This window comes from Xenopus tropicalis, chromosome 4, assembly GCF_000004195.4.
Source record: "Xenopus tropicalis strain Nigerian chromosome 4, UCB_Xtro_10.0, whole genome shotgun sequence".
In the NCBI taxonomy this organism is placed as follows: domain Eukaryota; kingdom Metazoa; phylum Chordata; class Amphibia; order Anura; family Pipidae; genus Xenopus; species Xenopus tropicalis.
In genome coordinates, this window is record NC_030680.2 from 9784328 (window position 1) to 9804271 (window position 19944).

General features: G+C 45.9%; 1 protein-coding gene across 2 annotated transcripts in view; it reads left to right on the forward strand.

Moving 5' to 3' along the window:
* The window catches only part of ttc17 (tetratricopeptide repeat domain 17), a 30396-nt gene that overhangs the window by 1410 nt on the left and 9042 nt on the right, over window positions 1-19944 (forward strand). For both annotated transcript variants that reach the window (XM_031900424.1, XM_031900423.1), the window contains exons 2-16: window positions 3569-3658; window positions 3835-4004; window positions 4126-4237; window positions 4337-4468; window positions 5130-5239; window positions 5339-5486; window positions 5562-5701; window positions 7857-8017; window positions 8175-8287; window positions 8636-8773; window positions 9991-10106; window positions 10223-10391; window positions 11805-11882; window positions 12810-13034; window positions 15354-15540. In XM_031900424.1, the coding sequence (XP_031756284.1) occupies window positions 3569-3658; window positions 3835-4004; window positions 4126-4237; window positions 4337-4468; window positions 5130-5239; window positions 5339-5486; window positions 5562-5701; window positions 7857-8017; window positions 8175-8287; window positions 8636-8773; window positions 9991-10106; window positions 10223-10391; window positions 11805-11882; window positions 12810-13034; window positions 15354-15540 (2089 nt within the window). The remainder of the gene's footprint in view (window positions 1-3568; window positions 3659-3834; window positions 4005-4125; window positions 4238-4336; window positions 4469-5129; window positions 5240-5338; window positions 5487-5561; window positions 5702-7856; window positions 8018-8174; window positions 8288-8635; window positions 8774-9990; window positions 10107-10222; window positions 10392-11804; window positions 11883-12809; window positions 13035-15353; window positions 15541-19944) is intronic.

Below are 19944 nucleotides of genomic sequence, written 5' to 3' on the forward strand. Positions count from 1 at the left end.
TGCCAGAGAGTGAGGGTACTGACAGCAGGAGGGACTGCCAGAGAGTGAGGGTACTGACAGCAGGAGGGACTGCCAGAGAGTGAGGGTACTGATGCTGGGAGAGACTGCCAGGGAGTGAGGGTACTGACAGCAGGAGAGACTGCCAGAGAGTGAGGGTACTGACAGCAGGAGAGACTGCTAGAGAGTGAGGGTACTGACAGCAGGAGGGACTGCCAGAGAGTGAGGGTACTGACAGCAGGAGAGACTGCCAGAGAGTGAGGGTACTGACAGCAGGAGAGACTGCCAGAGAGTGAGGGTACTGACAGCAGGAGGGACTGCCAGAGAGTGAGGGTACTGACAGCAGGAGAGACTGCCAGGGAGTGAGGGTACTGACAGCAGGAGAGACTGCCAGAGAGTGAGGGTACTGACAGCAGGAGAGACTGCTAGAGAGTGAGGGTACTGACAGCAGGAGGGACTGCCAGAGACTGAGGGTACTGACAGCAGGAGAGACTGCCAGAGAGTGAGGGTACTGACAGCAGGAGAGACTGCCAGAGAGTGAGGGTACTGACAGCAGGAGAGACTGCCAGAGAGTGAGGGTACTGACAGCAGGAGAGACTGCCAGAGAGTAAGGGTACTGACAGCAGGAGAGACTGCCAGAGAGTGAGGGTACTGATGCTGGGAGAGATTCCAGAGAGTGAGGGTACTGACGCTGGGAGAGACTGCCAGAGAGTATGGGTGCCCACGCTGGGAGAGTATGGGTGCCCACGCTGGGAGAGTATGGGTGCCCACGCTGGGAGAGTGAGGGTGCCCACGCTGGGAGAGTATGGGTGCCCACGCTGGGAGAGTATGGGTGCCCACGCTGGGAGAGTGAGGGTGCCCACGCTGGGAGAGTGAGGGTGACCACGCTGGGAGAGTATGGGTGCCTTAGTGCTTACAGTAGAAAACTTACACCATTAAGAAGTTATTTTAGTTTGAGAAGAATGAGTTGGATATAGAGACGTGTGAGCTGCTGGGGGGGCTCAGTTGGTGCCAATAAGCACAATTACTGGGGGGGGGGAGTGAATAAAAGTGAGGAATATGCACAATGGGCCCTATAGGCATTGCCCTGTGGCACTGAGAATTAGAGTGTTATTACAAAGATAAGGTTCTTGCTGATAGATACTGATTGGCCATCGGATCAATAAAGCGCTGGTCAAAGCTGTTCCATTCCAGACCTCAGGGGTCAGAAAGTGAACCTGCAGTGCCGAAAGCTCCTTATAAGGGCTCGGCGCCCGTAGCGTCCGCTTCCCTGCAGCGACTTAAATTCCACTTGGCAGATGTACTAAAGTCCAGCCTGTGTCAGGGTGCCGAGATACGGATCAGCAGATAGCGGATAATTCTCGTTTGTCCTGCACTGCTCGTCATACGCGGCCATTATACAGTCATACGCGGCCATTATACAGTCATACGCGGCCATTATACAGTCATACGCGGCAGTCATACGCGCCCATTATACGGTCATACGCGCCCATTATACGGTCCTACCCGGCCATTATACGGTCCTACACGGCCATTATACGGTCCTACACGGCCATTATACGATCCTACCCGGCCATTATACGATCCTACCCGGCCATTATACGGTCCTACCCGGCCATTATACGGTCCTACCCGGCCATTATACGTCATACGCAGCCATTGTACGGTCATACGCGGCCATTGTACTATCATACGCGGCCATTATACGGTCCTACCCGGCCATTATACGATCCTACCCGGCCATTATACGGTCCTACGCGGCCATTGTACGGTCATACGCGGCCATTATACGGTCCTACCCGGCCATTATACGGTCCTACCCGGCCATTATACGGTCCTACCCGGCCATTATACGGTCCTACCCGGCCATTATACGGTCCTACGCGGCCATTGTACGGTCCTACGCGGCCATTGTACGGTCCTACGCGGCCATTATACGTCATACGCGGCCATTATACGGTCCTACGCGGCCATTATACGGTCCTACCCGGCCATTATACGGTCCTACCCGGTCATTATACGTCATACACGGCCATTATACGGTCCTACACGGCCATTATACGATCCTACCCGGCCATTATACGATCCTACCCGGCCATTATACGGTCCTACCCGGCCATTATACGGTCCTACTCGGCCATTATACGGTCCTACGCGGCCATTGTACGGTCCTACGCGGCCATTGTACGGTCCTACGCGGCCATTGTACGGTCCTACACGGCCATTATACGTCATACGCGGCCATTATACGGTCCTACGCGGCCATTATACGATCCTACCCGGCCATTATACGATCCTACCCGGCCATTATACGGTCCTACCCGGCCATTATACGGTCCTACTCGGCCATTATACGGTCCTACGCGGCCATTGTACGGTCCTACGCGGCCATTGTACGGTCCTACGCGGCCATTGTACGGTCCTACGCGGCCATTATACGTCATACGCGGCCATTATACGGTCCTACGCGGCCATTATACGGTCCTACCCGGCCATTATACGGTCCTACCCGGCCATTATACGGTCCTACCCGGTCATTATACGTCATACACGGCCATTATACGGTCCTACACGGCCATTATACGATCCTACCCGGCCATTATACGATCCTACCCGGCCATTATACGGTCCTACCCGGCCATTGTACGGTCCTACGCGGCCATTGTACGGTCCTACGCGGCCATTGTACGGTCCTACGCGGCCATTATACGTCATACGCGGCCATTATACGGTCCTACGCGGCCATTATACGGTCCTACCCGGCCATTATACGGTCCTACCCGGCCATTATACGGTCCTACACGGTCATTATACGGTCCTACACGGCCATTATACGATCCTACCCGGCCATTATACGATCCTACTCGGCCATTATACGGTCCTACTCGGCCATTATACGTCATACACGGCCATTATACGGTCCTACCCGGCCATTATACGATCCTACTCGGCCATTATACGGTCCTACCCGGCCATTATACGGTCCTACTCGGCCATTATACGGTCCTACGCGGCCATTGTACGGTCCTACGCGGCCATTGTACGGTCCTACGCGGCCATTGTACGGTCCTACGCGGCCATTATACGGTCCTACGCGGCCATTATACGGTCCTACTCGCCCATTATACGGTCCTACGCGGCCATTGTACGGTCCTACGCGGCCATTGTACGGCCCTACGCGGCCATTGTACGGTCCTACGCGCCCATTATACGGTCATTTAATCCAAGTTAATTGCCCCAGTTTTATTGGTGCCCCAAACCCATTGGTCCCACAGTGGCTTCAAACCCTTCCAGATAATAACACCATTAGGCCGTATCTGCCTATTTTTGGATTTTGGCCTTCACCAGTCACCAGCCTGTGAAGCTGCTGCCCCATTGGTACCGGCCCATTGGTTCCTACATGATAAATGCCTCCCCCAGTTGCCCCAAAGTGCTCATTAAAAATCTTGTTGCCAGATTAAAATTAAAGTAGACTCCTACCTCTCCCACCTCCATGGTGTCCCCCACTGTCACAGGGGAATGCAGAGTGCCATTTTGGCACCCATTTGTATCCATTTCTCTTGTATTGCAGGTGGATTCCCCCATGAACCTGAAGCACCCTCACGATCTTGTGATTCTAATGAGACAAGAGACCACCGTTGGCTACCTCAAAGAGCTGGAGGCAAGTCTTGCAAACCTTAGGCTGATGTCCCATAGATAAATCTATGCTATGGTGGACAACTGACACATTCCGTGGGACATCAGCCTTAGAGTATCACTGGTTACCCTGCTCTGGCTGTAAGGGGGGCTTATCCATTCCCAGTGCCTTTTGGTCCTAACTGCTTCCTGTTGTTACAGAAGCACTTGGTTGCTCAGAAGATCCACATCGAGGAGAATGAGGACAGAGACACGGGCCTAGAGCAGAGGCACTACAAAGACGACCCAGACTGTATCAAAGCCAAAGTGCCTTTGGGAGACCTCGACTTGTATGACGGCACGTTCATTTCATTGGAAAGCAAGAATATCAGGTATATTGGAATAGAAATGTGTTTCTGTTTAGCTCCCCCACTATCCATATCGCATTCTGACTCCCTAAGCAAAGGGTACCAAAGCAATTATGTGCATGAACGCTGTTGGTTTCTGTTGCAGCCCTGAAGATTACGCTGATCTGCACAGTGCGTTACCTCCCGACTTAATGCAGCCAGACTGCACAAAGATCATAGAGCTTCCATTCAGCATTCATGCCTTTCACCATCTCCGGGTAGGGGTTCTGCATCAATAAAGTGGCTTTATAGGCAAAGTAATACCTTGGAAACCATTGTCTAATTCATCTTCTTATCCCAATGCTCCGTCTCCCCAGGGCATTCAGGAGAGGCTGAACCTTTCTGCCCCGCTGTTGCCTAAAGAGGACCCAATATTCAGTTCGCTGCACCGGCGGCTAGGGAGAACGATCGATGAGATGGGTCACAGAATACACGAAGGCCTTCTAAAGGTAGGGCAGTGTCCTGCTATCTATATAAAACCCAGCAAATGACGCACGTGTAGGCAGCCAGTGGTGTAGCAACCAATCAGTAAGTGCCCTTTGTTTTTTATTGGTTGCAAATTTGCCCAGGATTTATGAATGAGCCCCAAGTAAAATTTCACTGCATGTCCGTCTCCGTAGAACTGGAGCACTATGCATTCTGGGTAGAGACAGGACCGGGTGGCAGAACGTTGATAGGGCTCAAAGGCACACAGTCTAATGTACAGCACTGGGCCTAATCGTGCTGATCCAGTTGGACATCGATCATACTGTGGGGCAGGCTCGGACTTGGATTCAAAATAGAGCCTGGCATTCACAATATACAGAGATCCAAATAGGTCTCCTGTTTGGCAAAGGCCACATCAGTGCACTGACCAAACTTCAAAACCTTTCCAATTTTTGGATATCTTTTAGGCAGGCCCTGCACACAGGCCAATAAGCTGCCAACACAGTGTTAGCCACAGTGGCCAAGCCAGAGGCTTATATAGGCCTGTCTGTGGCTAACTTCAGTTTCCATGTAACACCATTTTTGCCTTTTTTTTATATTCTTTGCCAATGAATCGTACAGTCTGCAAAATCAAGTATTGGTGTGAATTTATATTAAACAGTGTTTTCTCCCGCTGTGTTCTAGAATACCACCTCCTGGGTTCTATATAATATGGCATCTTTTTATTGGAGGATAAAAAACGAGCCATACCAAGTTGTGGAGTGCGCCATGCGAGCACTTCACTTTTCTTCCAGGTCAGTAAGCCTCTGGCACGTTAACCCCCCCCCCCCACCTCCCTTTTCATTGTTTTGCTCCCCTTTGTGCCAATCACTGTATTCCTTTGCATTCCACAGACAGAACAAAGACATTGCACTGGTGAACATGGCGAATATTTTGCACAGGGCGCATTTCTCTGCGGATGCGGCCATTCTGGTCCACGCGGCACTGGACGTGTCCAGCGACTTCCTCACCAGTCACTACACACTCGGGAATATATATGCAGTGAGTATCGGATCAAACAGAGCGGCACAGCAGTGGCTCCTCAGTATCCCTTATATATTCCTCATTGCCTTCCAGATGCTTGGGGAATACAACCACTCAGTGCTGTGCTATGATCGCGCTCTGCAAGTGAAGCCGGGGTTCGATCACGCTATAAAGAGAAAGCACGCCGTGCTCTGCCAGCAGAGACTGGAACAGAAACTGGAGGCCCAGCACAGGTCAGTACAGGAAAGATGGACGCGCAACAAGAATAATGGACAGGGAAACCCTGCCTTGACTTTTGGGCTTTTTTCAAGGGCAAGCAAACCCATTACTGTCCAAACAGACCAACGGCAGTTCCCGTGTGTTTGCCTGTCCAAGCTCATTGGTTAGAGATGCTTGGCTAGCATGGTTACAGTTCACTGTATTTCCAAACCATTGTTCAGTTATGGCCGCCATTAGGCTGAGCATTTGTTGGCAGCACCTTGGCTTCTACTGTAGAGAGGCAGTGTTTAGGATCATGTATTATATGCAGGGGGCAACCCAGGAAAAACTGTCAGTTATGGAAGGGAAGAGGTTAGAAAGCTAGCATTGGACGGGATTATAAAGGCTCCATAAAGGGATGGTTTAGCTTTAAATTAACTTTTAGTATTATGTAGAAAGTGCTATTCTGATCATTTGCAACTGGTCTTTATTTTTTATTTGCACTTTTTTAATTTAATTTAACTCAACAGCAATCCAGTTTGGAATTTCAGCTGCTATCTGGTTGCTAGGGTCCAATTTAACCTAGTAACCAGGCAGTGCTATGACAGGGGTATGAATAGAGCAACATAACAATAAAATTGTAGCCTTACGGAGCAATAGATTTTTGGCTGCCAGGGTCAGTGACCCCCTCACAAAAAAAAAACAAATACAGGTAATGGGGCCTTTTATCCAAAATGCTGGGGCTTTTTGGATAAAGGATCTTTCTATAATCTGGATCTTTATGCCTTAAGTCTGCTAAAAAATCATTTTAGCATTAATTACATCCAATAGGGTTGTTTTTAGCGAATACTTAAAATCATGTGACTTTTTGTCACAGAAACAAGGAAGTTGAAAATTGTTCGCTCTTTAACCCTTCTGTATCCTAATTTGCAAAGAATTCAGGGTTCAGCTGAATCCAAAAATGGTGGATCTGGTGAATTCCTAGTTGTTTTGCCTTCGATAAGGATTAGTTATACTTTTGTTTTAATCAAGTACAGGTACTGTTTTATTATTACAGAGAAAAGGGAATCATTTAACCATGAAATAAACCCAATAGGGCTGTTCTGCCCCAATAAGGGGTAATTATATCTTAGTTGGGATCAAGTACAGGTACTGTTTTATTATTACAGAGAAAAGGGAATCATTTAACCATGAAATAAACCCAATAGGGCTGTTCTGCCCCAATAAGGGGTAATTATATCTTAGTTGGGATCAAGTACAGGTACTGTTTTATTATTACAGAGAAAAGGGAATCATTTAACCATTAAATAAACCCAATAGGGCTGTTCTGCCCCAATAAGGGGTAATTATATCTTAGTTGGGATCAAGTACAAGTACTGTTTTATTATTACAGAGAAAAGGGAATCATTTAACCATTAAATAAACCCAATAGGGCTGTTCTGCCCCAATAAGGGGTAATTATATCTTAGTTGGGATCAAGTACAGGTACTGTTTTATTATTACAGAGAAAAGGGAATCATTTAACCATTAAATAAACCCAATAGGGCTGTTCTGCCCCAATAAGGGGTAATTATATCTTAGTTGGGATCAAGTACAGGTACTGTTTTATTATTACAGAGAAAAGGGAATCATAGGGCTGTTCTGCCCCAATAAGGGGTAATTATATCTTAGTTGGGATCAAGTACAGGTACTGTTTTATTATTACAGAGAAAAGGGAATCATTTAACCATTAAATAAACCCAATAGGGCTGTTCTGCCCCAATAAGGGGTAATTATATCTTAGTTGGGATCAAGTACAGGTACTGTTTTATTATTACAGAGAAAAGGGAATCATTTAACCATTAAATAAACCCAATAGGGCTGTTCTGCCCCAATAAGGGGTAATTATATCTTAGTTGGGATCAAGTACAGGTACTGTTTTATTATTACAGAGAAAAGGGAATCATTTAACCATTAAATAAACCCAATAGGGCGGTTCTGCCCCAATAAGGGGTAATTATATCTTAGTTGGGATCAAGTACAGGTACTGTTTTATTATTACAGAGAAAAGGGAATCATTTTAAACAAAATGGTGTCCATATTTGGCAAAGGCCAAACTCTCAGTAGCGCCGGGTTATTTTATCGCGTGCGTTTGCATGGGAGGCTTTCTGTAAGGCAGAAAATGAACAGGTGCTGTGGTTTTGTTGCCAGGTCCCTCCAGAGAACCCTGAATGAGCTGAAAGAGTATCAGAAGCAGCACGATCATTATCTGAGGCAGCAAGAGATCCTGGAGAAGCACAAACTGATCCAGGAGGAGCAAATTTTACGCAACATCATCCACGAAACCCAAATGGCCAAGGAGGCCCAGCTGGGTAATGCCCCACGTAGCGCTGCGCTATGCAATGATGAACACCGTGCTGTGCCTGGTAATGTGTATGCTGCCTGCTCTTCTGCGCTGCAGGGGTCATACTAATTATAGGTTTTCGGCAGTGCTGCATAATACACACTTATTGTGTTCTTTATCCACAGGGAACCATCAGATATGCCGTATCAACAATCACAAGCACAGCTTGCATTGCCCGTGGGACCTTCCGGTGCGCTACCACAGAGGAGACATCTTTGAGAATGTGGAGCAAGTCTTGGTAAGGGTTTCAGCACTTGAAAACTGCCATTTTGTGCAACTCCTCCTCTTCTGGACGTCAGTAGCAAAGAAACATTTGTTCTCTTCTTCCTACTGTTGTATGCAAAAGGGACTCTAATCACTATCATAGACATGAATAAAAGGCACTAAGTTTGCCCAAGTGCAGTAACCCATAGCAACCAATCAGCAGGTAGCATTTACTGCTACCTGATGTCTGATTGGTTGTTACGGCTGTGGGTTACTGCTCCTTTGCGCAAATTAGTGACTTCTATTACATCCATAAGGAGGCCTCTGTTGTTAGCCTCTCTAGCAGTGACCTTATTGATTTACAGTCATTTGTTTTTTTTAGTTTGGTGAAGACATGCCGTATGCACACATGACATCTGGGAATCACGATGTGCCCGCAAATCAGAGCATCCTACTTGATCAGCCCCTTGTTCCTCGTTCACCACTTAAGGTGTGGGACATGGGGGCCGATAGTTTTGCTGTAAGTATCACCCCCCCCACATTTGTTTGTATGTTGTGCTCTATGTGCTGGCTATTAAGGAGGAGTTTGGTGGGGAGGCTGAGCAAAACCAGGGGTGCTCATACGCGGCCATTCTCTGTATACTGTGCAGCTGGATCTGTTTGTGTGATTGCTCTGCTAGTACCTGTTTTTTTGGCGAGCCTTATCAGTATGAGGATAAGGGAGTATATGATGTAGTATGTACAGGATTCAAATGTTCTCAGTTGGAACACTTACTCCTGAGCTGCAAACTATATCCGTCAACAATGTCAGCACAAGAACTATCCATAGGGAGTGTGGGGGGATTATTAGGGGCACACAAACCTTACATCCCCATGAGCAATGCCAACCATCAACGACCATTAGACTCTAGTCTAGAGCAATTGAAATGCTTTCTCTGGAGGGGTTAATGGCATCTCACCATCTGGCAATCTGATGGAAAAGTCTGGGTTTGGCAGATTCTGCCTGAATGCAGAATGCCAATGGTAAAGTTTGGTGGAGGAGGAATAATGGATGGGGCTGTTTCCATGGTTTGGGCCCCTGGTTCCAATGAAAACCTTAAGGCCAAAGGGTACAATGACATTCCTGCCAATTCCATGCTTTCTACTTCGCGGAACAGTTTGGGGGGCCCTTTCCTCTTTCAGCACAATGATGCCCCCCATGCACAGAACCCCATCCGTACAAAATGCCTGAGATGGGAAGAACCTGACTGCTCAACCCAATTAAAACCAAGATTGATCCAGGCCTGATCCCCACCATCCAGTGTCCAGGTAGCTGAATGGCAGCAACTCCCATCAACAATGTTCCAACATCTAGTGGAAATCTACAGCAGCCAATCGGTTCTCTGATTTTATTATTCTGCAATACACCAGTAAATGCTAACTCCTGATTAGCTGATGGGGGTTGCAAGCCTTGTCAATATTTCTGTGGTGTTTTGACCTATTAAAACTTTACCCAAGTCATTAATTCCCATATTCCCAGTTTTCAGAGGGAACTGGAGATATCTTTTTTCGCTGGATTCTCTGACCCCATCTTCAGTATATTCCAGCCCCCTTCTTCTAACCTTTTTGTTTTAAAGGGCAACTTGATAGCTTTAGCGTAACGGCATAATAGAGATAAGTGAGTGAGCCTGGAATGATAACAAATAAACAATCCTCTTTGCATGAAAGGCATCTTGACACTTTTATTCTGTCTGTTAGCAAGAGCCAAGCCAACTGTGGCCTCAAAAAGCAGAATGTGCCAAGAGTTACCCAACTATTCCTGCACCTGAAGATCTTCCAACGTACTACCTACCTCCTGAACAGAGAGTCCTGGGGTAAGTGTCCTTACAGCAATATTTCCCACATGATGTACATTATTGCAGGGAAGAATAAAAGGGGCCAACGTTTACATGTAGGGGCACAACTTGTATTGACTGTTGCTGGTACGCAGTGTCATTCCAGTCGTATCAAAGCTGATCAACACAGGCAGTGACACCCAGACTCCAGACTGCGCGTCCGTAAGCGACGTGCGCAGAAATGAAAGCCTGCACCAACTGCTGCTAGAGCTGGAGAGCAGGATGGACCTGAAGCAGCTTAAACCGGACCCCTACGCCCGACAGGTAAAGCAGCGAGGGGGCTGTAAATAAAATGCACAATTGAACTGCACTGCCCAGGCATGGGGTACCCTAAAAGGATCCCCCAGACAGCCTGTAATGCTGCTACTTACATCCATCTCTGATTGGTTGGTGGGTCTCTGACTAATAACTAGCTTCTGTTGAGCAAAGCCCACCTTCAAAGGGGTAGTTCACTTGACTGATGAAATGGGGGAGTCCCAGGACTGCTCTTGGCTTTACCCCATAGCACTGCTCAGTGATTTACCCCCTAACACTGCCCCAGTGATTTACCCCATAGCACTGCTCAGTGATTTACCCCATAGCACTGCCCCAGTGATTTACCCCATAGCACTGCTCAGTGATTTACCCCATAGCATTGCCCAGTTCCTCTCTGTTTTGCTAGTTCCCTGGGCACTGTCAAGGCGGCCATACACGGGCTGATTCTAGCTGCCGATATGGGTCCCTTAGACCATCTCGACAGCTTATTGGCCCATGTAGGGGCACTACCGATGGGCCTGCCCGACCGATTATCTGGGCTGAAATCGGCCAGATATCGATCAAGCAGGTTTTAAAATTTCGGGGTTTTAAAATGATCGGGGACCGCATCAGCTCCCTGAACCGACTGCACCTATACCTGTCATTCTAATTTGATCGTTTGGCCCCATGGCCAAACGACCAAATTAGCCTGAATTAACCCAATATACCCGATCGCCAAGCGAGCGGATCTGAGCATGTATGACCACCATAATAACTAGCTTCTGTTGTGCAAAGCCCACCTTCAAAGGGGTAGTTCACTTGACTGATGAAATGGGGGAGTCCCAGGACCGCTCTTGGCTTTACCCCATAGCATTTTGCTAGTACCCTGGGCACTGTTAAGGTCCCCATACACTGCCCGATTCTAGCTGCCGATATTGGTGCCTTAGACTGATTCGGCAGCTAATCGGCCAGTGTATGGGCACTAACAACGGGCCTGCCCAACCGACACGTGGCCTGAAATCGGGCAGATCTCGATCGGGCAGGTTTAAAAATATAGTCGGATCGGGGACCGCATCGGCTTGTTTGGTCTCCAAAGCAACGGATGCCTATACCCGTCGTTCTAACTCTATCATTTGGCCCCACCCATAGGTGGGGATATCGGGAGAAGATCTGCTCGCTTGGCAACCTCGCCAAGCGAGTTGATCTTAGCATGAATGGCCACCTTTAGTTGGACGGAACCAGACTTGCCACTATGCAGAAAAGGAGATAATGGATCCTCTTGAAGGTTAATGGCACAGTGAGCTGTTTTGGGGGCTCATTGGGTTCCAAAGCCTTTTCTTTTGATAACTGGAAGGCTCAAAATTCCAATCAGTGAGGAGCATCTACCTTATAAAAAGGAAGCTGCAGGGAACATTAGATGATTTCAATGCATCCTATTTGCAGATTTTCCTTTCCCGAGCCAACAACATCAGTGTGTCCGAAGAGGAAACAGCTGCCTCCCTGTCTCACTTTATAGCAAACGTAAGTCTTTGCATTTCTTATACTTTCTCTTTATCTCTCTCAAGGCTGAATCAGTTTTAATGAAGTTTAAAAAGCTTTTTGTAATGTGACCCTATAGGGCCCCCCCCCACTGCAACTAACTTATGTGTCTGAATGACATGCAAGTAAGGGTTGAGTGGGAGGTGCCTAAGGAGCTCTTCTGCCAGCCCTTTATAAATACAGCACTGCCAGTGTTGGTACCTAGGTTTGTCCAGGTAGGTGGCTGCCCCCACAGTCTTTGTAATTGGGCTAGTTTAATGGCATGCTAATAAGAACCTGATCAGTTCACCTTTAAACTAACTTTTAGTATGATATAGAGAATGCTATTTAGAGACAATTTGCAATTGGTCTTTATTTTTTAATTGTAAAGTTTATTTTAATTATTTAGCTTTTGTTTCACTGCCCTCCAGTTTGGAATTTTAGGAGCTATTTGATTGCTAGGGTCCCAATTTAACCCAGCAACCAGGGAGTGTTTTAATAGAGAAGACAGGAATATGAACAGAGGGCCTAAATAGAAAGATAAGTAACTAAAAGTAGCAATAACGGTAGAATCGTAGTCTAACAGAGCAATAGTTATTTGGGTGCCGGGGTCAGTGACCCCCATCTGAAAGCTGAAAAGAGTCAGGAGAGAGAGGCAAATAAATCAAACTATAACAAATAATAAATGAAGACCAACTGAAGAGTTGCTAAGAATAGAGCCTTCTATAACATATTAAAAATTAACCATCCCTTTATTACATTTCCAGTAGATTTCTATGGAATGCAGCAGCAGGTATATAGGGGGGGCATATAGACGGCTGAATGCACAATTGCCCGTAGTTATCTACAATTCTTCCCTTGTGACCCGGTGTGTCCTCGCCCCTACACGCTCCAGTAACCGACTGTCATTTTTCCCTTCTCTTAACGCAGCCAGTGGGTCCCATCTGGTCCGTGCTGAATGAGGCCGCTTTATATTGGCGCGCCGTAGGAAACAGCACCCAAGCCCTCGCCTGCTTGCGTAGGGCACTGAACCTCTCTCCGCCCCAACAACAACACATTCCATTGGTCAATCTGGCCAATTTACTAATGCACTACAATCTCCACTCGGACGCCAGCAAGCTGCTACTTCAAGCGTTGGCTATCGAAAGTTCAGAGGTGAGGCTTCGGTTTTTCCCTTTACTGTTCACAAAGACAACGTCGGCTGCGAAACACAAATACCCTGCCTGCAGGGGCCACTCTTTACGGAATAATTCTATTGTAATGAAATGATGAAAAAGCCCCCACTGCTGCCTGTTCTACACATGATTTTAGGGCTAGGATTGTCATTTAAAGTCCTGCAGTGGGGCGGGCACTGAGGGGTTACCCGCAGGATATAGTGGGTTGTGGGTAGGATTTCCAGATATGGGTATAGATATGGGTCTGCAGGTTGTAGGTCTTATCTATGTTTCTTGTTTTATATTATCTATATTTTATATATATATATATATATATATATATGTATATTTATACTTCCGGTTTGCCGCAACAGCACTTACTGTTTAATGGTGGTCAGTGGATCGGGTTGTGGATAAGGCAGTTGCGGGTTGAGTCAGGTAGTGGCTCCAAGTGGGTAGAAATGCGTGTTGCGGGTCCGAGTCGGGTTTGGGTTTCAAAAATTGGTAGCATGCATGGGGAGATAGTAAGGGGTCCCAAATTTGTACCTGTACTTGATCCCAACTAAGATATAATTACCCCTTATTGGGGGCAGAACAGCCCTATTGGGTTTATTTAATGGTTAAATGATTCCCTTTTCTCTGTAATAATAAAACAGTACCTGTACTTGATCCCAACTAAGATATAATTACCCCTTATTGGGGCAGAACAGCCCTATTGGGTTTATTTAATGGTTAAATGATTCCCTTTTCTCTGTAATAATAAAACAGTACCTGTACTTGATCCCAACTAAGATATAATTACCCCTTATTGGGGCAGAACAGCCCTATTGGGTTTATTTAATGGTTAAATGATTCCCTTTTCTCTGTAATAATAAAACAGTACCTGTACTTGATCCCAACTAAGATATAATTACCCCTTATTGGGGCAGAACAGCCCTATTGGGTTTATTTAATGGTTAAATGATTCCCTTTTCTCTGTAATAATAAAACAGTACCTGTACTTGATCCCAACTAAGATATAATTACCCCTTATTGGAGCCAAAATTATTTAATGTTTAAATTATTTTTTAACAAATCCAAATTACAGAAAGAACCCTTATCTGGAAAACCCCAGGTTCCGAGCATTCTGGATAATAGATCCTATACCTATACAGGTATTGGGGCCCTTTATCCATAATGCTTGGGACCTGGGGTTTACCGGTTAAGGGGTCTTTCTGTAATTCGGATCCTCCTACCTTAAGTCTGCTAAAAAAAAATATTAAAACAGTAATTAAACCCAATAGGGCTGTTCTGCCCCCAATAAGGGGTAATTATATCTTAGTTGGGATCAAGTACAGGTACTGTTTTATTATTACAGAGAAAAGGGAATCATTTAACCATGAAATAAACCCAATAGGGCTGTTCTGCCCCAATAAGGGGTAATTATATCTTAGTTGGGATCAAGTACAGGTACTGTTTTATTATTACAGAGAAAAGGGAATCATTTAACCATTAAATAAACCCAATAGGGCTGTTCTGCCCCAATAAGGGGTAATTATATCTTAGTTGGGATCAAGTACAGGTACTGTTTTATTATTACAGAGAAAAGGGAATCATTTAACCATGAAATAAACCCAATAGGGCTGTTCTGCCCCCAATAAGGGGTAATTATATCTTAGTTGGGATCAAGTACAGGTACTGTTTTATTATTACAGAGAAAAGGGAATCATTTAACCATTAAATAAACCCAATAGGGCTGTTCTGCCCCCAATAAGGGGTAATTATATCTTAGTTGGGATCAAGTACAGGTACTGTTTTATTATTACAGAGAAAAGGGAATCATTTAACCATTAAATAAACCCAATAGGGCTGTTCTGCCCCCAATAAGGGGTAATTATATCTTAGTTGGGATCAAGTACAGGTACTGTTTTATTATTACAGAGAAAAAGGAAATCATTTTTAAAAATGTGAATTATTTGATTAAAATGGAGTCTATGGGAGATGGCCTTTCCGTAATTCGTAACTTTCTGGATAATGGGTTTCCGGATAAGTGGTCCAATACCTGTATATGCAAGTGGCATCTTCAGTGAGACCCTGCTCTGCATAGTGCTCCCTGCCTGGGGGTGTAACAGTCAGTGGAATGCTGGTTGGTTATTTGTGAATTAGATGGTTAGTTTCCCCTTTATATTGGGGGTCCCCTGCTTCCTGCACTTCCCAAGTCCATAGGAATCTCTAACCCCCTGGCCAAGCTTTCTCTGTATAAACCAACGGCTTTTAACCCCTCGTAGCTTGGAGTGTTGCTGTCACTGAGCCCGACCCCCGTTGTCTTTTTGCATTGCAGCCACTAACCCTGCTGAGCCTGGGGAACGCGTACCTCTCCCTCAAGAACCTAACGGGGGCGCTACAAGTCTTCCGAGCCGCGCTGGATATGAGAAAGCGCTGCCCAGAGTGTGAGGGCAGCTTACAGCTGATTCGCTGCTTGCAGCTCTACCCGTTTCTGTATAATGTCAGCTCTTCCGTCTGCAGCGGTAAGCACGTAGCCCCGCCCTCTGCTTTATAGTGCTTCCTGTGCTTCCAAGGACGCATTTCCTGTATTCGCTCCCTTTGCGTTAGTCCCGCTGCTCTGCATCTGCTTGATACATAGCAACTAAATACTCTGATTTTATATCCATTCATATTGGTCCAAAGGCCAAGTCTAAACAGTCATTGTAAATCCCTGATTTCTTTAAAAGAGTAGTTTCACCTTTAAGGTAAGCTACTTTTCAGTTGGTCTTCATTTTCTTTTTTTCAAAGTTTTTGAATTATTTGCCATTGGGGGGGGTCACTGACCCCGGCAGACAAAACACTGTTGCTCCAGCAGACTACAATTGTTATTTTTTCTTACCTTTCTATTCAGGCCTCTACTATTCATCTTTTAGTCTCTCGTTCACACCAAGGCCTGGTTGCTTGGGTAAATTGGACCCTAGCAACCAGATGGCTGCTGAATGAAATGAAAAATATATTTTTTAAAAAATCACAAAATTCGAAAAATGAAGACCACTTGCAAGTTGTCTCAGAATAGAACTGCATACCAAAAATGGAAAATGAAAATAAAGGTATAGTGGCCCTTTACTGGGGCCAAACTATATATTTTTGTTAAGACACTGTATGTACCAATTGCTGCCATTCTTTGCTTTATGTCTGTTTTCTGCTCATGACTCCTCTGCTGCTGCTTAATATGCTGATTTATTATTTGAATGTGCAATAAAAAGTACAAGCTTTACTCAGAGTTCCCTGTATAACTCAGCCTGCAGCCTTGTGCCTTTATATGGGCACAGAACCCCTCAGTAACTGCTAATATCCTTATCATTTACAGTAGGGGGTACATTACCCCTTATAATACATGAGTGATACTCAGAGTTCCCTGTGTAACTCAGCCTGCAGCCTTTATATGGGCACAGAACCCCTCAGTGACTGCTAATATCCTCATCATTTACAGTAGGGGGTACATTATCCCTTATAATACATGAGTGATACTCAGAGTTCCCTGTATAACTCAGCCTGCAGCCTTGTGCCTTTATATGGACACAGAACCCCTCAGTGACTGCTAATATCCTCATCATTTACAGTAGGGGGTACATTATCCCTTATAATACATGAGTGATACTCAGAGTTCCCTGTATAACTCAGCCTGCAGCCTTGTGCCTTCATATGGGCACAGAACCCCTCAGTGACTGCTAATATCCTTATCATTTACAGTAGGGGGTACATTATCCCTTATAATACATGAGTGATACTCAGAGTTCCCTGTATAACTCAGCCTGCAGCCTTGTGCCTTCATATGGGCACAGAACCCCTCAGTGACTGCTAATATCCTTATCATTTACAGTAGGGGGTACATTATCCCTTATAATACATGAGTGATACTCAGAGTTCCCTGTATAACTCAGCCTGCAGCCTTGTGCCTTTATATGGGCACAGAACCCCTCAGTGACTGCTAATATCCTTATCATTTACAGTAGGGGGTACATTATCCCTTATAATACATGAGTGATACTCAGAGTTCCCTGTATAACTCAGCCTGCAGCCTTGTGCCTTTATATGGGCACAGAACCCCTTAGTGACTGCTAATATCCTTATCATTTACAGTAGGGGGTACATTATCCCTTATAATACATGAGTGATACTCAGAGTTCCCTGTATAACTCAGCCTGCAGCCTTGTGCCTTTATATGGGCACAGAACCCCTTAGTGACTGCTAATATCCTTATCATTTACAGTAGGGGGTACATTATCCCTTATAATACATGAGTGATACTCAGAGTTCCCTGTATAACTCAGCCTGCAGCCTTGTGCCTTTATATGGGGGGCACAGAACCCCTCAGTGACTGCTAATATCCTTATCATTTACAGTAGGGGGTACAGTATCCCTTATAATACATGAGTGATACTCAGAGTTCCCTGTATAACTCAGCCTGCAGCCTTGTGCCTTTATATGGGCACAGAACCCCTCAGTGACTGCTAATATCCTTATCATTTACAGTAGGGGGTACATTATCCCTTATAATACATGAGTGATACTCAGAGTTCCCTGTATAACTCAGCCTGCAGCCTTGTGCCTTTATATGGGCACAGAACCCCTCAGTGACTGCTAATATCCTTATCATTTACAGTAGGGGGTACATTATCCCTTATAATACATGAGTGATACTCAGAGTTCCCTGTATAACTCAGCCTGCAGCCTTGTGCCTTTATATGGGCACAGAACCCCTCAGTGACTGCTAATATCCTTATCATTTACAGTAGGGGGGGTCATCCAACATCAGCACAATCCATTATGAATTCTGATATATACAGTGGATATAAAAAGTCTACACACCGCTGCAAAATGGCAGGTTTTTGTTTAATTAAAAAAAAGAGCCGAGATATATCCACCTTTAGTGCAAAATTTCCATCTATATAAAAAAAGTTGAAAACAAATGATAAACCTTGTAGTGAAAGATGAAGGAAATGGCTGCATTTATTCAACCAATCGCATTCAGTCTCATCTCAAATAGTAGTTGCGATCCACCCAACATCAAAGAAAGTGGCTCTGATTGGGCTAAAGTTTGGCCGCTCCTGTAGGATCTTCTTGGTCTCATACTCCAGAAGCCATGATGGTCCGCAAAGAACGTTCAGAAGATGAAAATGTATTAATCAGGGCGGGCTACGGAAAAGTATCCAAATCATCAAACATCCCATGTAGCACGGTGAATACAGCCATCAGCAGGTGGAGAAGATATGGCCCAATGGGGACTGTACCACAATCACGGGCAGGTCCAAGACTGATGAGGAGCCAAGGAGGCCACCAACATGAAAGTAGGGGAGCAAGACAAGCCAAGTCCAGCGGCTGAATATGCAGAAAGGTATATCCAATCTCCCACAACCATGTGGGAAAGTATGTTGTGGTCTGGTAGGACCAAGGTTAGACTATTCGGCCAGAGTTCCAAAAGGTCCCGTTGGAGCAAAAATAACCCTGGCCTTCATCCCAAGAACCCCATAGTGACACATGGTGGGGCAGCTTTTCATCAGCTGGAAGTGGTGCTTTAGTCAAGCTGGTTGGAACCATGAATAGTTTAGCCAAGTATCGGTCTATGTTGGCACGAAACCTTCAAGCATCTGCTAGAAAGCTGGAGATGAAGAGGACGACCCAAACGACCCAAAGCATCTAAATCAGTAAAACAATGGGTTTGCCAAAGGAAGATCAGTTTTGTGTAATGGCGCTGCCAGAGCCCAGACCCGATATCCAGCTGAGAATGTGTGGGGAGACCTGAGAGAGCTGTGCCCAGAAGGTGCCCTCACAATTGGACGGATCTGGATATTGTTTAAAAGCCAGAGCGGGCAACAATGGCCACATGTGCCAGACTGATAACTGGGCTAACGTTCAGGGGCAGCGGGGGGGAGAGACAATCGCCTAATTCATGACATGGGCTGAGGGGGGTGAGAAACTGCTGATCCACTACTGGTTCTGAGCAGGCGGTACAATTTCTTACAGCAGCCAATAGAAACTCTTCTGATGCCCACTAAAAAGTTGCATAGCCTTATAATGGATCAGCAGAGCTTCTGTTGGCTGCTCAGTCCCTGTAATGGATCTGGATCAGCAGAGCTTTTATTGGCTGCTCAGACCCTGTAATGGATCTGGATCAGCAGAGCTTTTATTGGCTGCTCAGACCCTGTAATGGATCTGGACAGGGTCTGAGCAGCCAATAGAAGCTCTGCTGATCCAGATCCATTACAGGGACTGAGCAGCCAATCGAAGCTCTGCTGATCCATTACAGGGCTATGCAACTTTTTATTGGGCGTAAGGTAATATAAAGCTGATTTTGGTTAAATGTGGCGTACAGACTGCTTAGTCCCGCCTCCCAATACACACGCCTGGCCTATTGAGTGCAGACACTTTATCAAGAACTATCTGAGACCAATGGCAGATGATCTGATTACAGGGAAACATGGCAGCTATTAGAATAGAACAGAGAGACTTTTTATTTGTATTTTGTTGCTTGGGGCAAACTGTGGCCGTTTAGATATTAAACTTCAGCTCTGAGGACCCCCAATTGCCACCCTATGCGCAGTATATCCCTGCTTTATTCCATCTTCTCCTCCTCCGTCTATGGGACACGAGAGACACTTTGGCCACCACTAAAAGTAGGTTCGGTCGATGTGGCTTTTGCTTCCCCTTTACAAGAACAGAAAGCAGTTTCACTGGCCGGTGTAACGGGGTATTAATTCCCCTGTCAATGCACCCAATCCACTGCTTTGGGATTTGGCCGAACCCTGAATCCGTAGGGAAAGATTCTATCCTAAGTTGCCAAGCGAGCGGATCTTCACCCGATATCCCCACCTACGGGTGAGCGATATCGGGTAGCAAGTAGCCAAAAAATAATCTGATCGTTGCGGCCATGGGGCAGTCGGTTC